The sequence below is a fragment of the Rhinoraja longicauda genome, chromosome 4, assembly GCF_053455715.1.
Source record: "Rhinoraja longicauda isolate Sanriku21f chromosome 4, sRhiLon1.1, whole genome shotgun sequence".
Lineage (NCBI taxonomy): Eukaryota > Metazoa > Chordata > Chondrichthyes > Rajiformes > Arhynchobatidae > Rhinoraja > Rhinoraja longicauda.
The window spans coordinates 68,425,911-68,445,751 of NC_135956.1; the positions used below are offsets into that span (position 1 = coordinate 68,425,911).

Sequence of the window (19,841 nt, forward strand, 5' to 3'; positions counted from 1 at the left end):
AGGGAGAGAGAGGGAGAGAGGGAGGGGGAGAGAGAGAGAGGGAGGGAGGGAGAGAGAGAGAGGGAGAGAGGGAGGGGGAGAGAGAGAGAGAGAGGGAGGGAGGGAGAGAGAGGGAGAGAGGGAGAGAGGGAGAGAGGGAGAGAGGGAGAGAGGGAGGGGGAGAGAGAGAGAGGGAGGGAGGGAGAGAGAGAGAGGGAGAGAGAGAGAGAGAGAGAGAGAGAGGGAGGGGAGGAGGGAGGGAGTTCGGTGACTGGGAAGATGGCGAGAGGGTCGAGGGCAGGTTTGCTGCTCTGGGCTGCGCTCCTGCAGTGGGCTAGGAGCCAGGGGACGGCGGACCGTGTGAATGGCCTGAGCCTGCACCCACCCTACATGAACATTGCTCAGGCGGCGGAGATCAGAGCCACGGCTACTTGCGGGCTGGATGCATCGCGCCGGCCCCGGCCCGACCTCTACTGCAAGTTGGTGGGAGGACCGGCCGCTGGGCAGTCCGGCCACACCATCCAGGTACCCCGGCCCAGGCAGGGGGTCGCAGCGCAGCGCAGCGCAGCGTAGCGTAGCAGGCGGGCAGAGGGGCCGAGTGGCCGGCACCCGCGCTCCGGGTCTGTGACTGTGTGTGTGTGTGTGTGTGTGTGTGTGGGAGGAGGGAGCCCGGGCTGCACTTCAGCCCGTGTGGGGGTGGTGGGGGTCGTAAGGTGGAGGGGACTTTGGTGAGGACGGAGATGTGGGGAGAAGCGGTTGTGTGGGGGAGGGAGGGAGGGAGGGAGGGAGGGAGGGGGAAAGTGTGTGAGGGAGGGAGAGTGCATGAGAGACTGAGGGAGGGAGCGAGTTGCGTGTGTGAAGAAGGACGGGGAGTGAGTAAGAGGGTGTGTGTTCATGAATGCGTGTGAGTGAGTGGGAGGGAATGTGAGTGGGAGTGTGTGTGGGAGGGAGGGAGAGGTGTGTGTCAGTGAGAGGGAGGTGAGAGTGAGTGTGTGTGGGAGTGTAAGTGAGTGGGAGGAAGGTGTGTGCGAGTGAGTGAGAGGGAGGGAGTATAAGAGAGGGGGAGGGAGTGAGTGAGAGGGAGAGAATGTGTGTTAGTAAGAGGGAGTTTGTGTGTGACAGGACCGTGTGTGTGTGACAGGGTGTGTGTGTGTGTGTGACAGGAAGTGTGTGTGTGTGACAGGGAGTGTGGTGAGTGTGTGTGTGACAGGGAGTGTGTGTGACAAGGAGTGTGTGTGTGTGTGACAGGGAGTGTGTGTGTGACAGGGAGTGTGTGTGTGACAGGGAGTGTGTGTGTGACAGGGAGTGTGTGTGACAGGGAGTGTGTGTGTGACAGGGAGTGTGTGTGACAAGGAGTGTGTGTGTGTGTGTGTGTGACAAGGAGTGTGTGTGTGTGTGTGACAGGGAGTGTGTGTGTGACAGGGAGTGTGTGTGACAAGGAGTGTGTGTGTGTGACAGGGAGTGTGTGTGTGTGACAGGAAGTGTGTGTGTGTGATAGGGAGTGTGTGGTGAGTGTGTGTGTGACGGAGTGTGTGTGACAAGGAGTGTGTGTGTGTGTGACAGGGAGTGTGTGTGTGACAGGGAGTGTGTGTGTGACAGGGAGTGTGTGTGACAAGGAGTGTGTGTGTGTGTGTGTGACAAGGAGTGTGTGTGTGTGTGTGTGACGGAGTGTGTGTGTGACAGGGAGTGTGTGTGACAAGGAGTGTGTGTGTGTGACAGGGAGTGTGTGTGTGTGACAGGAAGTGTGTGTGTGTGATAGGGAGTGTGTGGTGAGTGTGTGTGTGTGACGGAGTGTGTGTGACAAGGAGTGTGTGTGTGTGTGACAGGGAGTGTGTGTGTGACAGGGAGTGTGTGTGACGAGTGTGTGTGTGTGTGTGTGACAAGGAGTGTGTGTGTGTGTGTGTGTGACAGGGAGTGTGTGTGTGACAGGGAGTGTGTGTGACAAGGAGTGTGTGTGTGACAGGGAGTGTGTGTGACAGGAAGTGTGTGTGTGTGTGACATGGAGTGTGACAGGGAGTGTGTGTGTGAGCGAGAGGGTATGTGTGAGAGGGGGTCTGTGTGAGAGAGAAGGTGTGTGTGAGAGTGTGTGTGGGTGTGTGTGTGGGTGTGTGTGTGGGGGTGTGTGAGTAAGAGGGAGTGTGAATGAGAGGGAGGAGTGTGTGAGTGAGAGAGGGAGTGTGAGAGGGGGGAGTGTGTGGGTGAGAGGGAGGGAGTGTGTGAGAGGGAGGGAGGAGTGTGAGTGAGAGGGAGGGTGTGAGTGAGAGGGAGGGGGTGGGTGAGAGGGAGGGAGGGTGTGAGTGAGAGGGAGGGAGTGTGTGAATGAGAGGGAGTGGGTGGGTGAGAGGGAGGAGTGTGTGGGTGAGAGGGAGGAGTGTGTGGGTGAGAGGGAGGAGTGTGAGGGGGGAGTGTGTGAGGGAGGGAGTGGGAGAGAGAGAGAGAGAGAGAGAGAGAGAGAGAGAGAGAGAGATGTGGGTGAGAGAGATGTGGGTGAGAGGGAGGGAGGTGTGGGTGAGAGGGAGGGAGGTGTGAGTGAGAGGGAGGGAGGTGGGTGAGTGGGGAAGTGGTAGAGGAAGGAGCATGAAGAAGGGTCCCAGCCCAAAACGTCACCTATCCACGTTCTCCAGAGATGCTCCCTGACCTGCTGAGTTACTCCAGCACTTTGAGTCTTTCTGTTCTAAACTTAACCCCACTGTATTAGTGGGAGTTTTGAGATTCAGCGCACGAGTGAACGAGTGAATAGGCTTGAGCGGAGGGGAAGGGGCTCAGGCAGCGACTTTGTCTTCACCCGTTGCTCAGCTTGCTCTCTGATGAGTATTACGGTGGGACTCAATACCTGGAGTCCGTTAGCACAGCGAGGATTGAGGTTGGTGTTGAGGATTGGACTCAAGGAGGGGTCTAGGAGTAGGAAGGTTCTGGACCCAAAACGTCTCCTGTCCGTTCCCTCCACACATGCTGCCTGAATCACTGTGTTCCTTCAGCACTCTGTGTTTTGTACAAGTACATAGTTCCCTGAAAGTAGCATTGCTACGAAATATGATGATGAAGAAGGCTTCATCAGTCTGGGTATTGAGTTTAAAACAGACAGACAGTCTTCAGTCTGAAGAGGGGTACCGACCCGAAACATCACCTGTTCCTTTTCTCCAGAGATGCTACCTGCCTCGCTGAGTTACTCCAGCCTTTTGTGCGTATCTTTGATTTAAACCCGCATTTGCAGCTCCTCCCTACACAGTTTAGAAGTTGGGACATTATGTTGCAGTTGTTACAAGACATTGGTGCGGTTGCAGGTGGAGAATTGTGTGCAGTTTTGGTTACCTGTGGTCACTCCTTTATATTTACACAGGCGGTGGTGGGTGTCGAACATGCTGCCAGTTGGTGGAGGCAGATACAAAAGTGGTATTTCAGAGGCTTTTAGAAAGGCAGATGGATATACAGGGAACAGAGGGATCGTGTGCAGGCAGAGAAGATTAGTTTAACTCGACATCGTGTCTGGCACCAACATTGTGGGCCAAAGGGCCAGTTCCTATGCTGTACTGTTCTTTCTCTGTGAACTGTTTATGCATGTGCTGTTATGTTTGTGTGCCATTGTATGTTCGTTCTTAGTACCTGAACTGATGTACAGCACTTTGGTCAACGCGGGTTGTTTTTAAATGTGCTACACAAGTAAAATTGACTTGACTTGACTTGACTTCTCTGAAATAATCAATCTCTATGACTAATCCTTTAGTCATCCATCCAACAAGCTACCTAGCCTTTAATGCTTCTACAATGCACCTTGAGTCATTTCCTGAGTTAAATGAGCTGTCCAAAGGGTGAGGGAGAGGTTAGAGTTGTGCAGCATTCCAGAGCCCGATGGCTGCTGCGAACAGGCTCATGAGTTTGAGTTCAGTTTATTGTCACACAAACCGAGGTACAGTGAAAAGCTTTTGTTGCGTACTATCCAGTCAGTGGAAAGACAATGCACGATTACAATCGAGCCGCCTACAGTGTACAGATACACGATAAAAGGAATAAAGTGAATAGCATTTAGTGCAAGATAAAGACAATAAAGTCTGATCAGAGAGAGTCCAAGGTTCTCCAATAAGATAGGTAGTAGTTCAGGACTGCTTCTAGATGCTGGCAGGATGGTTCGAGCAGTGGGATGAGAGCGAGGCCAGGGTGGGGTGTGGCTCTTTGATACTGCTTGCCTTTTTGAGGAAGCGCCTCCTGTAGATCCCTTCAGTGGTGGGGAGGTCAGTTCCTGTGATGGATTAGGCAGTGTCTACCACTTTCTGCAGGATTTCAGACTAAATTCACCCGGAGAGTTGTGAATTTGTGGAATTCTCTGCCGCAGAAGGCAGTGGAGACCAATTCACTGGATGATAGAGCTCTAGGGGCTAGTGGAATCAAGGGATAAAGGGGAGAAGGCAGGCACAGGTTACTGATTGTAGATGATCAGCCATGATCACAATGAATAGCGGTGCTGGCACGAAGGGCCAAATGGCCTCCTCCTGCACCTATTTTCTATGTTTCTATGTTTCTATATCCGGGCCTTTGCAGCAAGAGTCAATTTTCGTAACTCCCAAACATCTATCATCTCCTTGTAGAAACAAATAACTACTGATGCTGGTTTATACCAAAGATAGACACAAAGTACTGGAGTAACTCAATGGCTCAGGCAGCATTATGGAAGGGTGACCTTTTGGGTTGGGCCAGTTTGAAGAAGAGTCCCGACACGAAACGTCACCTATCCGTGTTCTCCAGAGATGTTGCCTGACCCGCTGAGTTGCTCCAGCATCTTGTGTTTTTTTTGTTGTAAAACCAGCATCCTCACAGTTCCTTGTATCCACTTTCTGAAGCCCCCGTTCGTGGGCATCCAAATTATTGAAGATAGACACAAAAAGCTGGAGTAACTCAGCGGGACAGGCAGCATCTCTGGGGAGAAGGAATGGGTGATTTTTCAGATCGAGATTCAAATTACTGAACCAGGACGTGATGCAACCAGTCAATATGCTCTCGACTGAACACAATAGCGATTCAGCGACAAATTGAATCTCCTCAATCTTTGACGTTTTCAACCAGGGAGTGAAACCCCCAGTAAGATTCTCATGCATTATTTTGCTCATTGGGCCACCTCAGTGGCTTTACCATATAGGTAAACATCAGGTGCACAAGGAACCCAGCAGGTCAGCCAGTACCTGTGGGGAGAAGGGACAGACTACGTTTCAGGTCAGCACCTTTCAATAGACTGAAGTGTGTTTAGTTTAGGTTAGAGATACAATGTAGAAACAGCACATTCGGCCCACCGAGTCCATGCCGACCAGCCATCCCTGTACACTAGCATTATCCTACACACTAGGGGCAATGTCGCAATCTTTACCCAAGCCAATTAACCTACAAACCCGCATGTCTTTGGAATGTGGGAGGAGACCCGGAGCACCCGGACAAAATCCACACAGGTCACAGGGAGAAAGTACAAACTCTGTGCAGACAGCATTCATAGTCACGATCAAACCCAGGTCTCTGGCGCTGTAAGGATGCAACTCTATAGCTGCACTCTGTGCCAAAAGAAAATTAAATGGCAGATATGTGTATACTCGTTTCCTGACCCGCTGAGTCACTCCAGCACATTGTGGTTTGATCAAAATTCCAGCATCTGCAGTTCCTTGTGTCTACATTTTTGCCACATAGTTAGTTGTTTTCAGCACAAGCGGTCAAAATTACAACCAATAAGTTAACTCATTTTTCTTCATTACCTTCGGAACTGCTGATCTACTCAGCAGTGTCGTTTGCAATTTGAAACAGGCCCAGAGAGGCCTTGGAAATATGTTAATGTGCTTTAGAAGTGTTTACTGCTTATGTTTTAGCTTCTGGCAATCTATTACAGTGGGCAACGATCCAAGTGCAAATGCTCGTAACATAAGAACGTGGGGAAAGGAGGAGGAAAAGGCCACTCGGCCCCTGCCGTTCCTGCTGTCCATTAGTCATATGGTCAGACAGCACGGCCCTGCATCCACGGTGACCATGATGCCCCATCTAAACTAGTCCCATTTGCCTTCGTTTGGCCCTTTTCCTTCTAAATAGACAATAGGCAGGAGGAGGCCATTCGGCCCTTCGAGCCAGCACTGCCATTCAATGTGATCATGGCTGATCATTCTCAATCAGTACCCCGTTTCTGCCTTCTCCCCATACCCCCTTACTCCGCTATCCTTAAGAGCTCTATCCAGCTCTCTCTTGAATGCATTCAGAGAATTGGCCTCCACTGCCTTCTGAGGCAGAGAATTCCACAGATTCACAACTCTCTGACTGAAAAAGTTTTTCCGCATCTCCGTTCTAAATGGCCTACCCCTTATTCTTAAACTGTGGCCCCTTGTTCTGGACTCCCCCAACATTGGGAACATGTTTCCTGCCTCTAACGTGTCCAACCCCTTAATAATCTTATACGTTTCGATAAGATCTCCTCTCATCCTTCTAAATCTTTACTCTCCATCCAAATGTCTTTTAAATGTTGTTATAGTACCTGCTTCAACTACCTCCTGTGGCAGCTCAGCCTACCATCCACCATCCTCCGTGACAAAAATGCCCCTCAGATTCCTATTAATTCTGTCCCCTCTCATCTGAGACCTATGCCTTCTAGTTATTGATTCCCCTACCCCTAGAAAACAATACTCTACATTCACTCTATCTACTCCCCTGATGATTTTGTACATCTCAATAAGATAACCCTTCAACCTCCTGCACTCCAAGGAATAAAGAGCCAACCTACCCAACCTCTCCCTGTAGCTCAGGCCCTCGTCCAGGCAACATCCTCGTAAATCCTCTCTGTGCTCTTTCCAGCTTAATGGCATGTTTCCTATAGCAGGATGACTAAAATTGCACATAATTCACTGAGATTGTGGGTGAACTTTTATTTAATTCCCACCTTCCTATGCTAGATGCATATTGAGAGGAATATTCACTGTTCAGTCCCTTTGGTATTGGTTCATTCTTGTCACATGTATCAAAATAGAGTGAAAAACTTTGCTATCCACTCAAACCATATGATACGTGAGTACAATCAAGCCATACACAAGTACAACAGATAAAGCAAAGAGAAAAATATCAGAGTCGTATTATACAGTGTTACTGTTAGAGTATTACAGTTAGAGATAAAGTACAGATTGTTTTTAAAAAAGCAAACCTGCAATACATGACATCTTTAGACATAAACCTTTAGAGATACAGCACAGAAACAGGTGCTTCTGCCCACTGAGTCCTCGCCGACCAAGCAATCTAACACTAGCACTATTCTACACGCTAGGGACAGTTTATAATTTTGCCAAAGCCAATCAACCTACAACCCGCATGTCTTTGGAATGTTGGAGAAAATCAGAGTACCCGGAGAAAACCCACACGGTGACAGGAAGAATGCCAAAACTCCGTACAGACAGCACCTGTAGTCAGGATCGAATGCAGGTCCCTGGCGCCGTGAGGCAGCAACTCTACCGCTGCATCATTTCTGGAGGAAATAGATAGGAATAGAATAAATAGAATACCATAGATAGGAAGCTTTGCCTATTCATGTCAGCTGGAGATGCTGCCTGACCTGAGTTATTCCAGCACTTTGTGTTTTACTCAATATTCCAGCATCTACAGTTCCTTGTGTCCCTGACATTGCTATTTTAGCACATGATCCATATCCCTCCATTCCCTCCCTGTTCATGAGTCTGTCCAACTGCCTGGTAAATGTCACAAGTGTATCTGCACCCACCACTGCCTCTAGCAACAAGTGGCACAGCTGGTAGTGCTGCTATCTCACAATGCCAGACCCAGGTTCGATCCTAAGCTTGGGTGTAACCTGTGTGTCGTTGGAGTACTCCCCGTGCCCACATGTGTTTTCTCTGGGTGCTCTGGTTTTCCTCCCAGAATCTTGGCAGTGCAACCAAAGGGATAGTTCGTTGAAGATTATAGTTGCTGAGGTTAGTGTTTGTGCAGTGTTTAGGAGCCGGATGATAAGTGATAGGGGCAGAATTAGGCCATTCGGCCTCTCAAGTCTACTCCGCCTTTCAATTATGGGTGATCTATCTCTTCCTCCTAACCCCACTCTCCTGCCTTCCTCCATAACCTCTGATGGTTGTTGGTAAGAAGCTGTTCTTGAACCTGGAGGTCACGATTCTCAGGCTCCTTCCTGTACCTTCTTCCCGATGGTAGCAGGGAGATGAGAGGGTGGCCAGGGTGGTGTGGGTCTGTAATGACGATGGCTACCTTTTTAAGACAGCGCCTCCTGTAGATCCCTTTGATGGTGGGGGTTCAGTACCCATGATGGACCGGGCAGAGACCACCACTTTCTTCAGCCTCCTTCGTTCGTGAAAGTAACAGTGGGGAAAGAAAGACGAGTATCTCCAAAAAAACGAATGCAGAGCGATGGAGAAGGAGATAGACACAAAATGCTGGAAAACTCAGTGGGTCAGGCAGCATCTCTGGAGAGAAGGAATGGATGACGTTTCAGATCATGAACCTTCTTCAGATTGATGACAGGGGAGAGGGGGCGGGACAAAGATAGGATGTAGTTGGAGACAGGAAGACTAGTGGGAGAACTAGGAAGGGGGAGGGGATAGAGAGGGAAAGCAGGGACTATCTGAAGTTAGAGAAGTCAATGTTTATACCGCTGGGGTGTAAACTGCCCAAGCGAAATATGAGGTGCTGTTCCTCCAATTTGCGCTGGGCCTCACTCTGACAATGGAAGAGGCCCAGGACAGAAAGGTCAGATTGGGAATGGGAGGGGGAGTTAAAGTGCTGAGCCATCGGGAGATCAGGCTGGTTAAGACGGACTGAGCGGAGGTGTTCAGTGAAACGATCGCCGAGCCTGCGCTTGGTCTCGCCGATGTAGAGACGTTGACACCTAGAACAGCGGATGCAGTAGATGAGGTTGGAGGAGGTGCAGGTGAACCTCTGCCTCACCTGGAAAGACTGTTTGGGTCCTTGGATGGAGTAGAGGGGGGAGGTAAAGGGACAGGTGTTGCATCTCGTGCAGTTGCAGGGGAAAGTACCTGGGGAGGGGGTGGTTTGGGTGGGAAGGAACGAGTGGACCAGGGAGTTTCGGAGGGAACGGTCTCTGCGGAAAGCAGAAAGGGGTGGACATGGGAAGATGTGGCCAGTAGTGGGATCCCGTTGGAGGTGGTGGAAATGTTGGAGGGTAATATGTTGTATGGGACGGCTGATGGGGTGGAAGGTGAGGATAAGGGGAACCATATCCTTGTTACGAATAGGGTGAGGTGGAGGAAGAGCAGAGCTGCGGGATATTGAAGAGACTCTAGTGAGAGCCTCATCTATAATGGAAGAATTATAGATTCCTAAAGAATGAGGACTTCTCCGATGCCCTTGTATGGAACACCTCATCCTGGGCGCAGATAAGGCGCAGATGGAGGAATTGGGAGTAGGGGATAGAGTTTTTACAGGAAAATGGGTGGGAAGAAGTGTAGTCAAGATAGCTATGGGAGTCAGTAGGTTTGTAGTAGATGTTGGTCACTAGTCTGTCTCCTGTGATGGAGATGGTGAGATCCAGAAATGGTAGGGAGATGTCGGAGATGGTCCAAGTAAAGATGGAGAAGGAGAGATGCCTTGAATCGGAAACAAAAACTGAAATTGTTGGAAACACTCAGCAGGTCAGGCAGCATCTATGGAGAGAGAAACGGTTAATGTTCCAACCTTTTACTGGACCTTTATTAATTTTTAATCAGGTAGGTTTTGCTGTGATTTGTTTGTTGAGGGATACGCAGTTAATCCTTGAAACAATACGGCCCGTTTCTGGATGAATGCGGTCCTCTCATTTGTTCAGGTATATTATTATTGTCACGTGTACCAAGGTACAGTGAAAAGCTTTGCTTTGCATGGTATCCAAACAGATCTGAAAATGCAATACATAAATATAATCAAGCCAAACTCAAGTACAATCGGCAGAGCAAAGGGGAAGATACAGAGTGCGGAATATAGTTCTCAGCACTGTGGTGCATCAGTTCCATAGACAGTCCAATGTCCGCAATAGAGTAGAGGTGTATCGGACGGTGCCTTGGCTTATGGAAGGACTGTTCAGATGCCTGGTAACTGTGGGGACCAAGTTGTTTCTGAATCTGGCGGTGCACACTTTCAGGTTTCTGTACCTTCTGTTGGCCAGGAGCAGGACAAAGGAATGAGCGGGGTGGGATGGGACAAATCTTTGATTATGGCTACTATCCCAATGCAGATGGAGACAATGGTGGGGGGTGTGGTCTGTGTGATGGACATTAACATTTTATATGTACCCCTGAATTCTCTCCCTTTCAGGGGCAGTTCTGCGATCATTGCTTGTCTGAAGATGCGTACAAAGCCCACGGGATCGCCAACGCCATTGACGGGACGGAGCGGTGGTGGCAGAGTCCACCCCTGTCCCTCGGACTCCACTACAACAAGGTTAACATCACCCTGAACTTCGGACAGGTCAGTACCGACTTCTGGAGGTATCCATTCATCACTGGTGGAGGCATTTGTTGTTTTCTCAGTAACACTCAGACTCGTCACTTCATATATACCATATATAAAATGATGAGAGGCATAGATAGGCATCAGTCAGATACTTTTTGCCATGGTGGAAATGTCAAATACTAGAAGGCATGGTCTCTGCCTCACAGCGCCAGCGATCCAGGTTCGATCTTGCTTCGGGTGCTGTCTGTATGGAGTTTGTACGTTCTCCCAGTGACCTGCGTGGGTTTATCCCGGGTGCTCGGGTTTCCTCCCACACTCCAAAGATGTACAGGTTAGTAAATTAATTGGCTTGGTTTAAAAGATCCCGAGTGTGTGTGTGTGTGTGTGTGTGTGTGTGTATAGGATAATGTTAGTGTGCGGGGATCACTCATCGACGCGGACTCGGTGGGCTGAAGGGCCTGTTTCCGCGATGTATCTCTAAACTAAACTAAACTAAACTAAACATAGCTTTAAGATGAGAGGGGCACAGTTGAAAGGAGATGTGGGGGGCACGTTTTTTACACAGGGAGTGGTGGGTGCCTGTAATGTGTTGCTGGTAGATAAGTGGGATGGGATAGGACAAATAAGATAAGGTAAATAAGGTAGTGGCATTTAAGAGATTTTTAGATAGGCGCATGGATATGCATAGAATGGAAGGATATGGCTCACGTGCAGGTGGATAAGTGATGGCCTTGGCATCATGTTCAGCCCAGATATTGTGGGCCAAAGGGCCTATTCATGTGCTCTACTGTTCTATGTTCCATGAAAGACTTTGAGTGTGAGCTGAAGGAGGTATAGAATTTGCAGACCTGGTCTCTGCTCGATAAGAGAGGGGAGAAGAGGGGATGGCCGAGGTGTGAGTTGAGTGGTCCTTGACCTCTGTAGCACGGAAATAGGAAGTTCGGCCCACCGTGTCCATGCTGACCAAGTTGTTATACTGGCCTGCTTGCCTGCATTTGACCCGTATTCCTCTAAGCACTTTCTATTCATAAATCTGTCTAAAACTCATAATTGTATCTGATTCAATAGCTTTGCAGTGGCACAGATGGTAGAGCTGCTGTCTCACAGCCACAAGCAGCAGGGTTCGATCCTGATGTCGTGTGCTGTCTGTGTGTGGAGTTTGCTCATTCATCCTGTGAGCTTGTGGGTTTTCTATGGGTGCTCCGGTTTCCTTCCACACTCGAAAGATGTACAGGTTTGTTGGTTAATTGGCTTTGGTAAAATTGTAAATTGTCCCTACTGTGTCGGACAGTGTTAGTGTACGTCAAGTCAAGTCAAGTTTATTTGTCACATACACATAAATGTGCAGTGAAAAGAAAGGTCACCTACAGTCCAACAATAAGAGCAATAAAAATAAGCAATAACACACACACAATCAAACAAAAAGAAACATCCATCACAGTGAGTCTCCTCCAGTCACCTCCTCACTGTGATGGAAGGCCAGAATGTCTTTTGTCTTCCCTGCCGTCTTCTCTCGCGGTCAGGCTGTTGAAGTTGCCACGTTCCAGGCCGCGCCGGATGGTGAAAGGTCCGCAGCGGGCCGACCCAAGCCCCACGATCTGGAGCGGGCGAAGACGCCGCTGCCGCTGCCGCTGCCGCTGTAGGGTTATCGCTGGTTGGCGTGGGCTGAAGGGTCTGTTTCCGCGCTGTATCTCTAAAGTCTAAAGTTCACCCTATCCCACTTTCTCATCCACTCATTAAACACACAAGGGGCAATTAACAGAGGCCAATTAACTTTAAAATCCGCACGTCTTTGGGATGTGGGAGGAAACCAGAGCACCCGGAGGAAACTCACACTGTCACAGTGAGAACATGCAAACTCCACACACGGACAGCACCCGAGATCCGGATTGAATTTGGGTCTCTAGCACTGCGAGGCAGCAGCTCTACCCATTGCGCCATTTGGCCATGCCCATTACAATGAGGAGAAACTGGGGAGGCTGGATCAGCTTTCCTTCGAGACAATAGACAATAGACAATAGGTGCAGGAGGAGGCCATTCGGCCCTTCGAGCCAGCACCGCCATTCAATGTGATCATGGTTGATCAATCTCAATCAGTACCCCGTTCCTGCCTTCTCCCCATACCCCCTGACTCTGCTATCCTTAAGAGCTCTATCCAGCTCTCTCTTGAATGCATTCAGAGAATTGGCCTCCACTGCCTTCTGAGGCAGAGAATTCCACAGATTCACAACTCTCTGACTGAAAAAGTTTTTCCTCATCTCAGTTCTAAATGGCCTACCCCTTATTCTTAAACTGTGGCCCCTTGTTCTGGACTCCCCCAACATTGGGAACATGTTTCCTGCCTCTAACGTGTCCAACCCCTTAATAATCTTATACATTTCGATAAGATCCCCTCTTATCCTTCTAAATTCCAGTGTATACAAGCCTAGTCGATCCAGTCTTTCAACATATGACAGTCCCGCCATTCCGGGAATTAACCTAGTAAACCTACGCTGCACGCCCTCAATAGCAAGAATATCCTTCCTCAAATTTGGAGACCAAAACTGCACACAGTACTCCAGGTGCGGACTCACAAGTAGACTAAGAGAATCCTGATGGAGGATAGACAGGGTAGATAGTGGAAACTAAAGTGTGAGAGCTAAACTAAAGTGAGTGGAGTCTAAAATGAGAGAGCTTGGGTTTATGATGGATGGCGGAATTAGAGAATTATTTTTTTATAGAGAAGTGGGCTGTTGGAACCCACTGAGTGGGTGGTGGAGGCAGAGACTCTCATTATATTTAAGAAGCATCTAGGACAAGGAAGTTGAATCTCCAAGGCATAGGGAGCCACTGATAAATGGGTTGAGTGTTGAGTGCTTGATGGCTGGCATCAACGCGGTGGCCCAAAGGGCCTGTTTTGGTGCTGTAGGACTCTGCGACAGGATGACCATGCAACACTTACAGAATGGCCCCAGGGACGAAGACCTTCGGTTCTTAGTTTAGTTTAGTTATTGTCACCTGTTTGGTTTAGTTTATTATTATTACGTGTACCAAGGTACAGTGAAAAGCTTTTTGTTGTGTGCTAGCCAGTCAGCGGAAAGACTACATGATTACAATCAAGCTGTTCACAGTGTACAGATACAGGATAAAAATAATAATGTTTGGTGCAAGATAAAGTTCAGTTAAGGCTGATTAATGATAGTCCGAGGGTCTCCAATGCGTTAGATGGTAGGTGGTAGGTGAGGACCACTCTAGTTGTTGGAAGGATGGTTCACCATCCTAGAGTCTGGAGACTGGAGACGATGTGGATGCTTTCCAGGGAAGGCTTAAGGGGCAGATTTGGAAGGCGCAGTGTTCAAAGTAAGAAGGAGTTTTCATAGAAGGAATAACAAGAATTTGATTCCAGCGGCAGCTGACTGATTGCATTGATTGAAAGATACAGCATGGAAACAGGCCTTTCAGCTCTAAATCTATGCTGTCCATCTATCACCCATTCACACTAGTCCTACGTATCCTAATTTCGCATCCGCTCCCTGCTCACTAGGGACGGTTACAGAGGGTCAATTAACCTGCAAACCCGCACGTCTTTAGGATGTTAGAGAAAACCGGAGCACCCAGAGGAAACCCACGCGGTCACAGTGAGATTGTGAAAACTCCACACAGACAGCACCCAGTGTCTCTGGCATTGTGAGACAGCGACTCGACCAGCTGCTGCACTGGAATGGATTGAAGGAAATGCTCACCCACACCAGGAGGGGAGGATGAGAGATATCTCCACTCAGCGAGCCTCAGTGGAAGGAAAGGCTGGAGGGAGCAGATGCAGTAATACTGGGGATTGACTAAATATTTGTAAAACAGAAACTTGGGAGAAAGAGCAAGTGGTGTCCCAGGAAGAAGGCTTTTGGTACGCCGGCCTTCACCAGTCAGAGAGTTGGATATACAAGTTGGGACATAGTGATACATTTGTAGAAGACATTGTATGAGGGTGGCACGGTGATGCAGCAGTAGAGTTGCTGCCTTACAACGTCAGAGACCCGGGTTAGATCCTGTTTACGGGTGCTGTCTGTATGGAGTTTGTATGTTTTCCCCGTGACTGGGTGGGTTTTCTCTAGGTGCTCCGGTTTCCTCGTACACTCCAAAGACATACAGGTTTGTAGGTTAATTTGGCTTCGGTAAAAATAGTATATTATCCCTAGTGTATAGGATAGTATTAGTGTACGGGGTGATCGCTGGTCGGCGCGGACTCGGTGGGCCGAAGGGCCTGTTTCCGCGTTGTGTCTCTAAACTAAATATTGGCGAGGCTGCACGGAGTACTGTGTTCAGTTTTAGGCACCTTGAAGGATGTCGTTAAGCAAGAAAGGGTGCAGAGAAGATTTACGAGGATATTGCCAGGACTTGAGCGCATGCTAAGGGGAGAGGTTGGACAGACTAGGACTTTATTCCTATTCGTGCAGAATGCGTAGGGATTTTCCAGATACCCAGCTAAGGGAAACACCATCTCCACATCCACCCTGTTAACCATTGTGAAAGATTTTGTCTGCTTCAGTGCGATATCTCTCATGCATCTAACCTCCGGAGAATTTAGAATTTTTCTGCATTGTTTATACATTATTAGAACTGTTGGTTTAGTTTCTCAAATTCCATCCCACTAAACAAAACAACGTTTTGTCTCTTTTGGAGACACCAGAGACTGATGGTGCTGGAATCTTGTGCAAGAAACTAATAGCTGGCGGAAGTCCAGGGAGTGGTTGAGAAACATAGAAAATAGGTGCAGGAGTAGGCCATTGGGCCCTTTGAGCCGGCACTGCCTTTAAATATGATCATGGCTGATCATCCTAAATCAGTACCCCGTTCCTGCTTTCTCCCCATATCCTTTGATTCCGTTAGCCCTAAGAGCTATATCTAACTCTCTCTTGAAAACATCCAGTGAATCGGCCTCCACTGCCTTCTGTGGCAGAGAATTCCACAGATTCACAACTCTCCGTGTGAAAAAGCTTTTCCTCATCTCAGTCCTAAATGGCCTACCCCTTATTCTTAAACAGGGAAGACTAGGACTTGATTTCTCAGAGCCCGGGAGATGAGGGGTGTTCAAATAGAGGTGTATAAAATCACAAGGGGAATAGACAGGGTGAATGCAGAGTCTTTTTTTACTAGAATAGGGGAATCAAGAAAGTGAGGTCAGGTTTGCCTGACCTGCTATGTTCCTCCAGCAACTTATTGTTTGCTTTTGTCTCGTTTCCTAGACTGTTATTGTAAAAAAATTGTACATTTATTAGAACATGATAGCAATTCATATCTTATTGATGAACCCTTTGTTCATAAATATTGCATGAAACTTAACAATTAAGATTAAACGCCTCACTATTCTCTCTGTTCAGGTTTGTCTGCATCCTCCGTTTTATCATCTCAGCTTGGTGTGGTGTCACCAAACTAATAAAAACCGAGTGCCCCAAATCTCTCTAAACCTTTCTTATCCATGTACCCGTCCAAATGTCTTTTAAATGTTGTTATTATACCTTGTTCAATCACTTCCTCTGACAGCCACCCGCCACCCTTTGTTGGAAATAGTTAACCCTTTGGGTGGCATGGTGGCACAGTGATAGAGCCATTACCTCACAGTGCTAGACACCCAGTTCAATCCTGACTATGGGTGCTGTCTGTATAGAGTTTGGTCCTTGCTCCTACCACATTCCAAAGACGTGTGGATTTGTAGGTTAATTGGCATCTGCAGATTTTCACTAGTGTGTAGGATGGAACTAGTACGGGTGATCACAGACTTAGTGGGCCAAAGGGCCTGTTTCCACGGCATATCTCTAAACTAAACTCTGGTTCCTATTAAATCTTTTCCCTCTCATCCTAATCTTATGCCCTCTTATTCTTGATTGCCTTACTGTGCATTTACCCTCATGATTTTGTACATAATGACCATGTTTTGATGTTGAATGTAACGAGGTATCTTTAAGTTGAGACACAAGAATTGCAGATGCTAGATTTGAGCAAAAAATAAAGTGTTGGACAAATTCAGCAGGTCAGCCAGTTTATGTGGAGTGAATGGACAGGATCCTTCTTCAGACTGATGAAGAATATGGTCGGTCTGAAGAAGGGTCTCAATCTGAAACATAGTCTGCCCATTCCCTCCACAGACGCTAAATGCCCCGCTGAGTTCCTTCAGCAGTTTATCTTTAAGTTGAGAACTGGCTACACTGGGAACATAACTTGTATGAGCCATTTATAAGTCATTGGTGTAGAATTAGGCCATTCGGCCCATCAAGTCTACTCAGCCATGGCTGATCATTCTTTCCCTCTCAACCCCATCCTGACTTCTCCCCCTTACCCCTGACACCCTTATTAATCAAGAATCTGTCAATCTCCGCATTAAAAATATCCATTGACTTGGGCTCCACAGCCGTCTATGGCAATGAATTCCACAAATTCGCCACCCTCTGTAAAGAAATTCCTCCTCATCTCCTTTCTAAAGGTATGTCCTTTTATTGTGAGGCTGAGCCCTATGGTCCTAGACTCTCCCACTAGTGGAAACATCCTCCACAAGGATATGGGTGTGTTTTCGCACTGCAGAGCCAGGTAACTACAATTTGGTTGGTGCCATGATTTGAAGATGCTCCTGGTTATAATATTTCTCCCAGTCTCAATAACCTTCTTAAAACCATCATGCTTCCCCTATCTTCATCTCCGAATGTAGATCCCGGAGCGTACAGTATATCACTTCCCAAACCATGTCTGTCTTTCCGTTATACTGGTCCAGTCAGTAGTCAAGAGAGTTTAGAGAAACCGGCCCTTCGGACCTCCGGGTCCACACTGACCAGCGATCCCCCGCACACTAGCACTATTCCACACACTAAGAACAATTTACTATCTTTACCAAAGCCAATTAACCTACAAACTGGTTCGTCTTTCGAGTGTGGGAGGAAACCGGAGCACCCAGAGAAAACCCACACGGTCACGTGGAGAATGTACAAATTCTGTACCCACAGCATCCGTAATCAGGATCGAACCTGGGGCTCTGATGTTGTAAGGCAGCAACACTACCGCTGCGCCACTCTACACACATAATTATTTCATGTACTGGCAACAAAGCAACTAAATTATTACCTAATGCAGCTTTACAGGCACACTAACACGATAACACACACAGATAAATATAATCATAAAAAATGCAATAAAATATCAATTATAGTTGTAACCATATTGGTTCACCCAAAGAGACAGTCCATAGAAGATCACAGTTGCTGACGTTAGTGTTGTGCAGTGTTCAAGAGCCTGATGGTGGCTGGGTAGAAGCTGTTCTTAAATCTGGAGGTCACGGTTCTCAGGCTTCTGTACCTTCTTCCTGATGGTTGCAGCGAGATAAGAGTGTGGCCAGGGTGGTGTGGGTCTTTGATGAGTTGGCTGCTTTTTTGAGGCAGCACCTCTTGTAGATCCCTTAGATGGTGGGGAGTTCAGTACCCATGATGGACCGGGCAGTGTCCACCAATCTCTGTCGTCTCCTTCTTTCCTGGGCTTTCGAGTTGCTGAACCAGGCCGTGATGTAACCGGCCAGTGTGCTCTCTACCGTACACTTGTTCAAGAGTATTTGTCAACATACCGAATCTCCTCAATGTTTGAAGAAAGTAGAGATGTGCTGGGCTTTTTTTATGATTGCATCAATGTGCTGGGCCCAGGACGGATCTTCACACAATGAACAAGAGCTGTCTGGAACTCCCTCACCCAAAGTGATGCAAGGGTATCTCAATCCACAATGACCAGACAGAGATTGGACGCCTCCGCTCAGTCTGCCTAGGCCTCCGTGATCTCCTGGTTACCAAACACTTTGACTCCCCCTCCCATTCCCATACTGACCTTTCTGCCCGGGGCCTCCTCCACTGTCAGAATGAGGTCACATGTAAACTGGAGGAACCGCGCCTCATATTTCACTTGGGCAATTTACAACCCAGCGGTATGAATATTGATTTTTCTAACATCAAGTAACCCTTGCTTTCCTTCTCTCTCCTTCCCTCCCCCACCTTAGTTCTCCAACTAGTTTCACTGTGCTCCTGATTGGTTTTGCTGACTGTGTGCCTCATTGTTACCTTCCCCTCAGCTAACAGTGAACCATTCTACATTTCCTTGAACATTGTCTGCTTTGAACTGTCGTTTTCACACCTTACCCGTCCATATCTCTAGTCTCCCTCTCCCCTGACAGTCTGAAGAAAGGTCTCGACCCGAAACGTCACCCATTCCTTCTCTCCAGAGATGCTACCTGTCGCACTTCATTGCTCCAGCATTTTGTGTCTGTCTTCGTTGTAAACCAACACCTGCAGTTCCTTCCTACTCGTGCACACACACACACACACACACACATATATCACACACTGTGAGCATCCACTTTATCCTTGCCCCTCATGATTCTGTACACCTCAGCCTCCTATGTTTCAATGGCAAAAGTCTCAGCCTTTCCAACCTCTCCCTGTAACTCAAGCGCGCAGCCCAGGTAACAGATATCAGAAGGCAGTACAATAGATGTTCTTATCACCCCCTGGAGGGGGATGCAAACCACGGGGGAGATTGATTCGATGTCACAGATAAGCAGGCATTCCAGGCAATACAAGCACTTAACCAAAATTCAGCCGCACTTTCTTCAAGTCCTGGTAACAAAGAGATCTGAAACCCTCAATCACCCAGCTGGTTAATAAAGGAGCCAACATTCCCGGCTCGTGTTTACTGGACCCTGATAGGGGCAGTGGAATGCACATTTTCTCTGCAACGTCGGAGGCTGAGGGGAGACCTGAAATATACAATTGTGGTAGGCATAGAAAGGCTGGACTAGAAACATTTTCCTGGGGTGGATATGTCAAAGACTAAAGGCGGCACAGTGGCACAGCAGGTAGAGCTGCTGCCTCACAGCACCAGAGACCCGGGTTCGATTCTGACTGCGGGACTGAGTGTGCAGAGTTTGTACGTTCTCCCTGTAACCCCCATGGGCTTCCACAGGTGCTCCAGTGTCCTCCCACACTCCAAAGACGTACAGGTGTGTAGGTTAATTGGCTTTGTGGTAAAAATTGTAAAAATTGTAAATTGTCTCTAGTGTGTAAGATAGTGCTAGTGTACGGGGATCGCTGATCGGTGCGGACCTGGTGGGCCGAAGAGCCTGTTTCCAGGCTGCATCTCTAAACTAAACTCAGCTAAACATTGAATTCTCCAATTTCAGTCATAGAGTCACGGAGTCATACAGCTGGGAAATTGGCCCTTCTCCCCAACCCGTCCATGCCGATCAAGAAGCCCCGTCTAAGCTAGTCCCATTTGCCCGCATTGGGTCCACATTCCTCTAAATCTAAATCAGTTATAACTGAACATTTAGATGAAGCCAGAGTATTGATTTCATTTGCATTCTCTCAGTCTGTGTCTGGTTGATAATCTTTTTTTTTCAATCCTAAATTATATAAAGTTTTTTTTCCAACGATGGCCATTTT

The 19,841-nt window shown here is 48.1% G+C and overlaps 1 protein-coding gene across 1 annotated transcript in view; it reads left to right on the forward strand.

The window, feature by feature from the left end:
- The first annotated feature begins 258 nt into the window (after positions 1–258).
- The window catches only part of lama3 (laminin, alpha 3), a 195,125-nt gene continuing 175,542 nt past the window's right edge, over positions 259–19,841 (forward strand). The window contains 2 exon segments of the mRNA XM_078397982.1: positions 259–504; positions 10,258–10,410. Of these exon segments, the coding sequence (XP_078254108.1) occupies positions 259–504; positions 10,258–10,410 (399 nt within the window).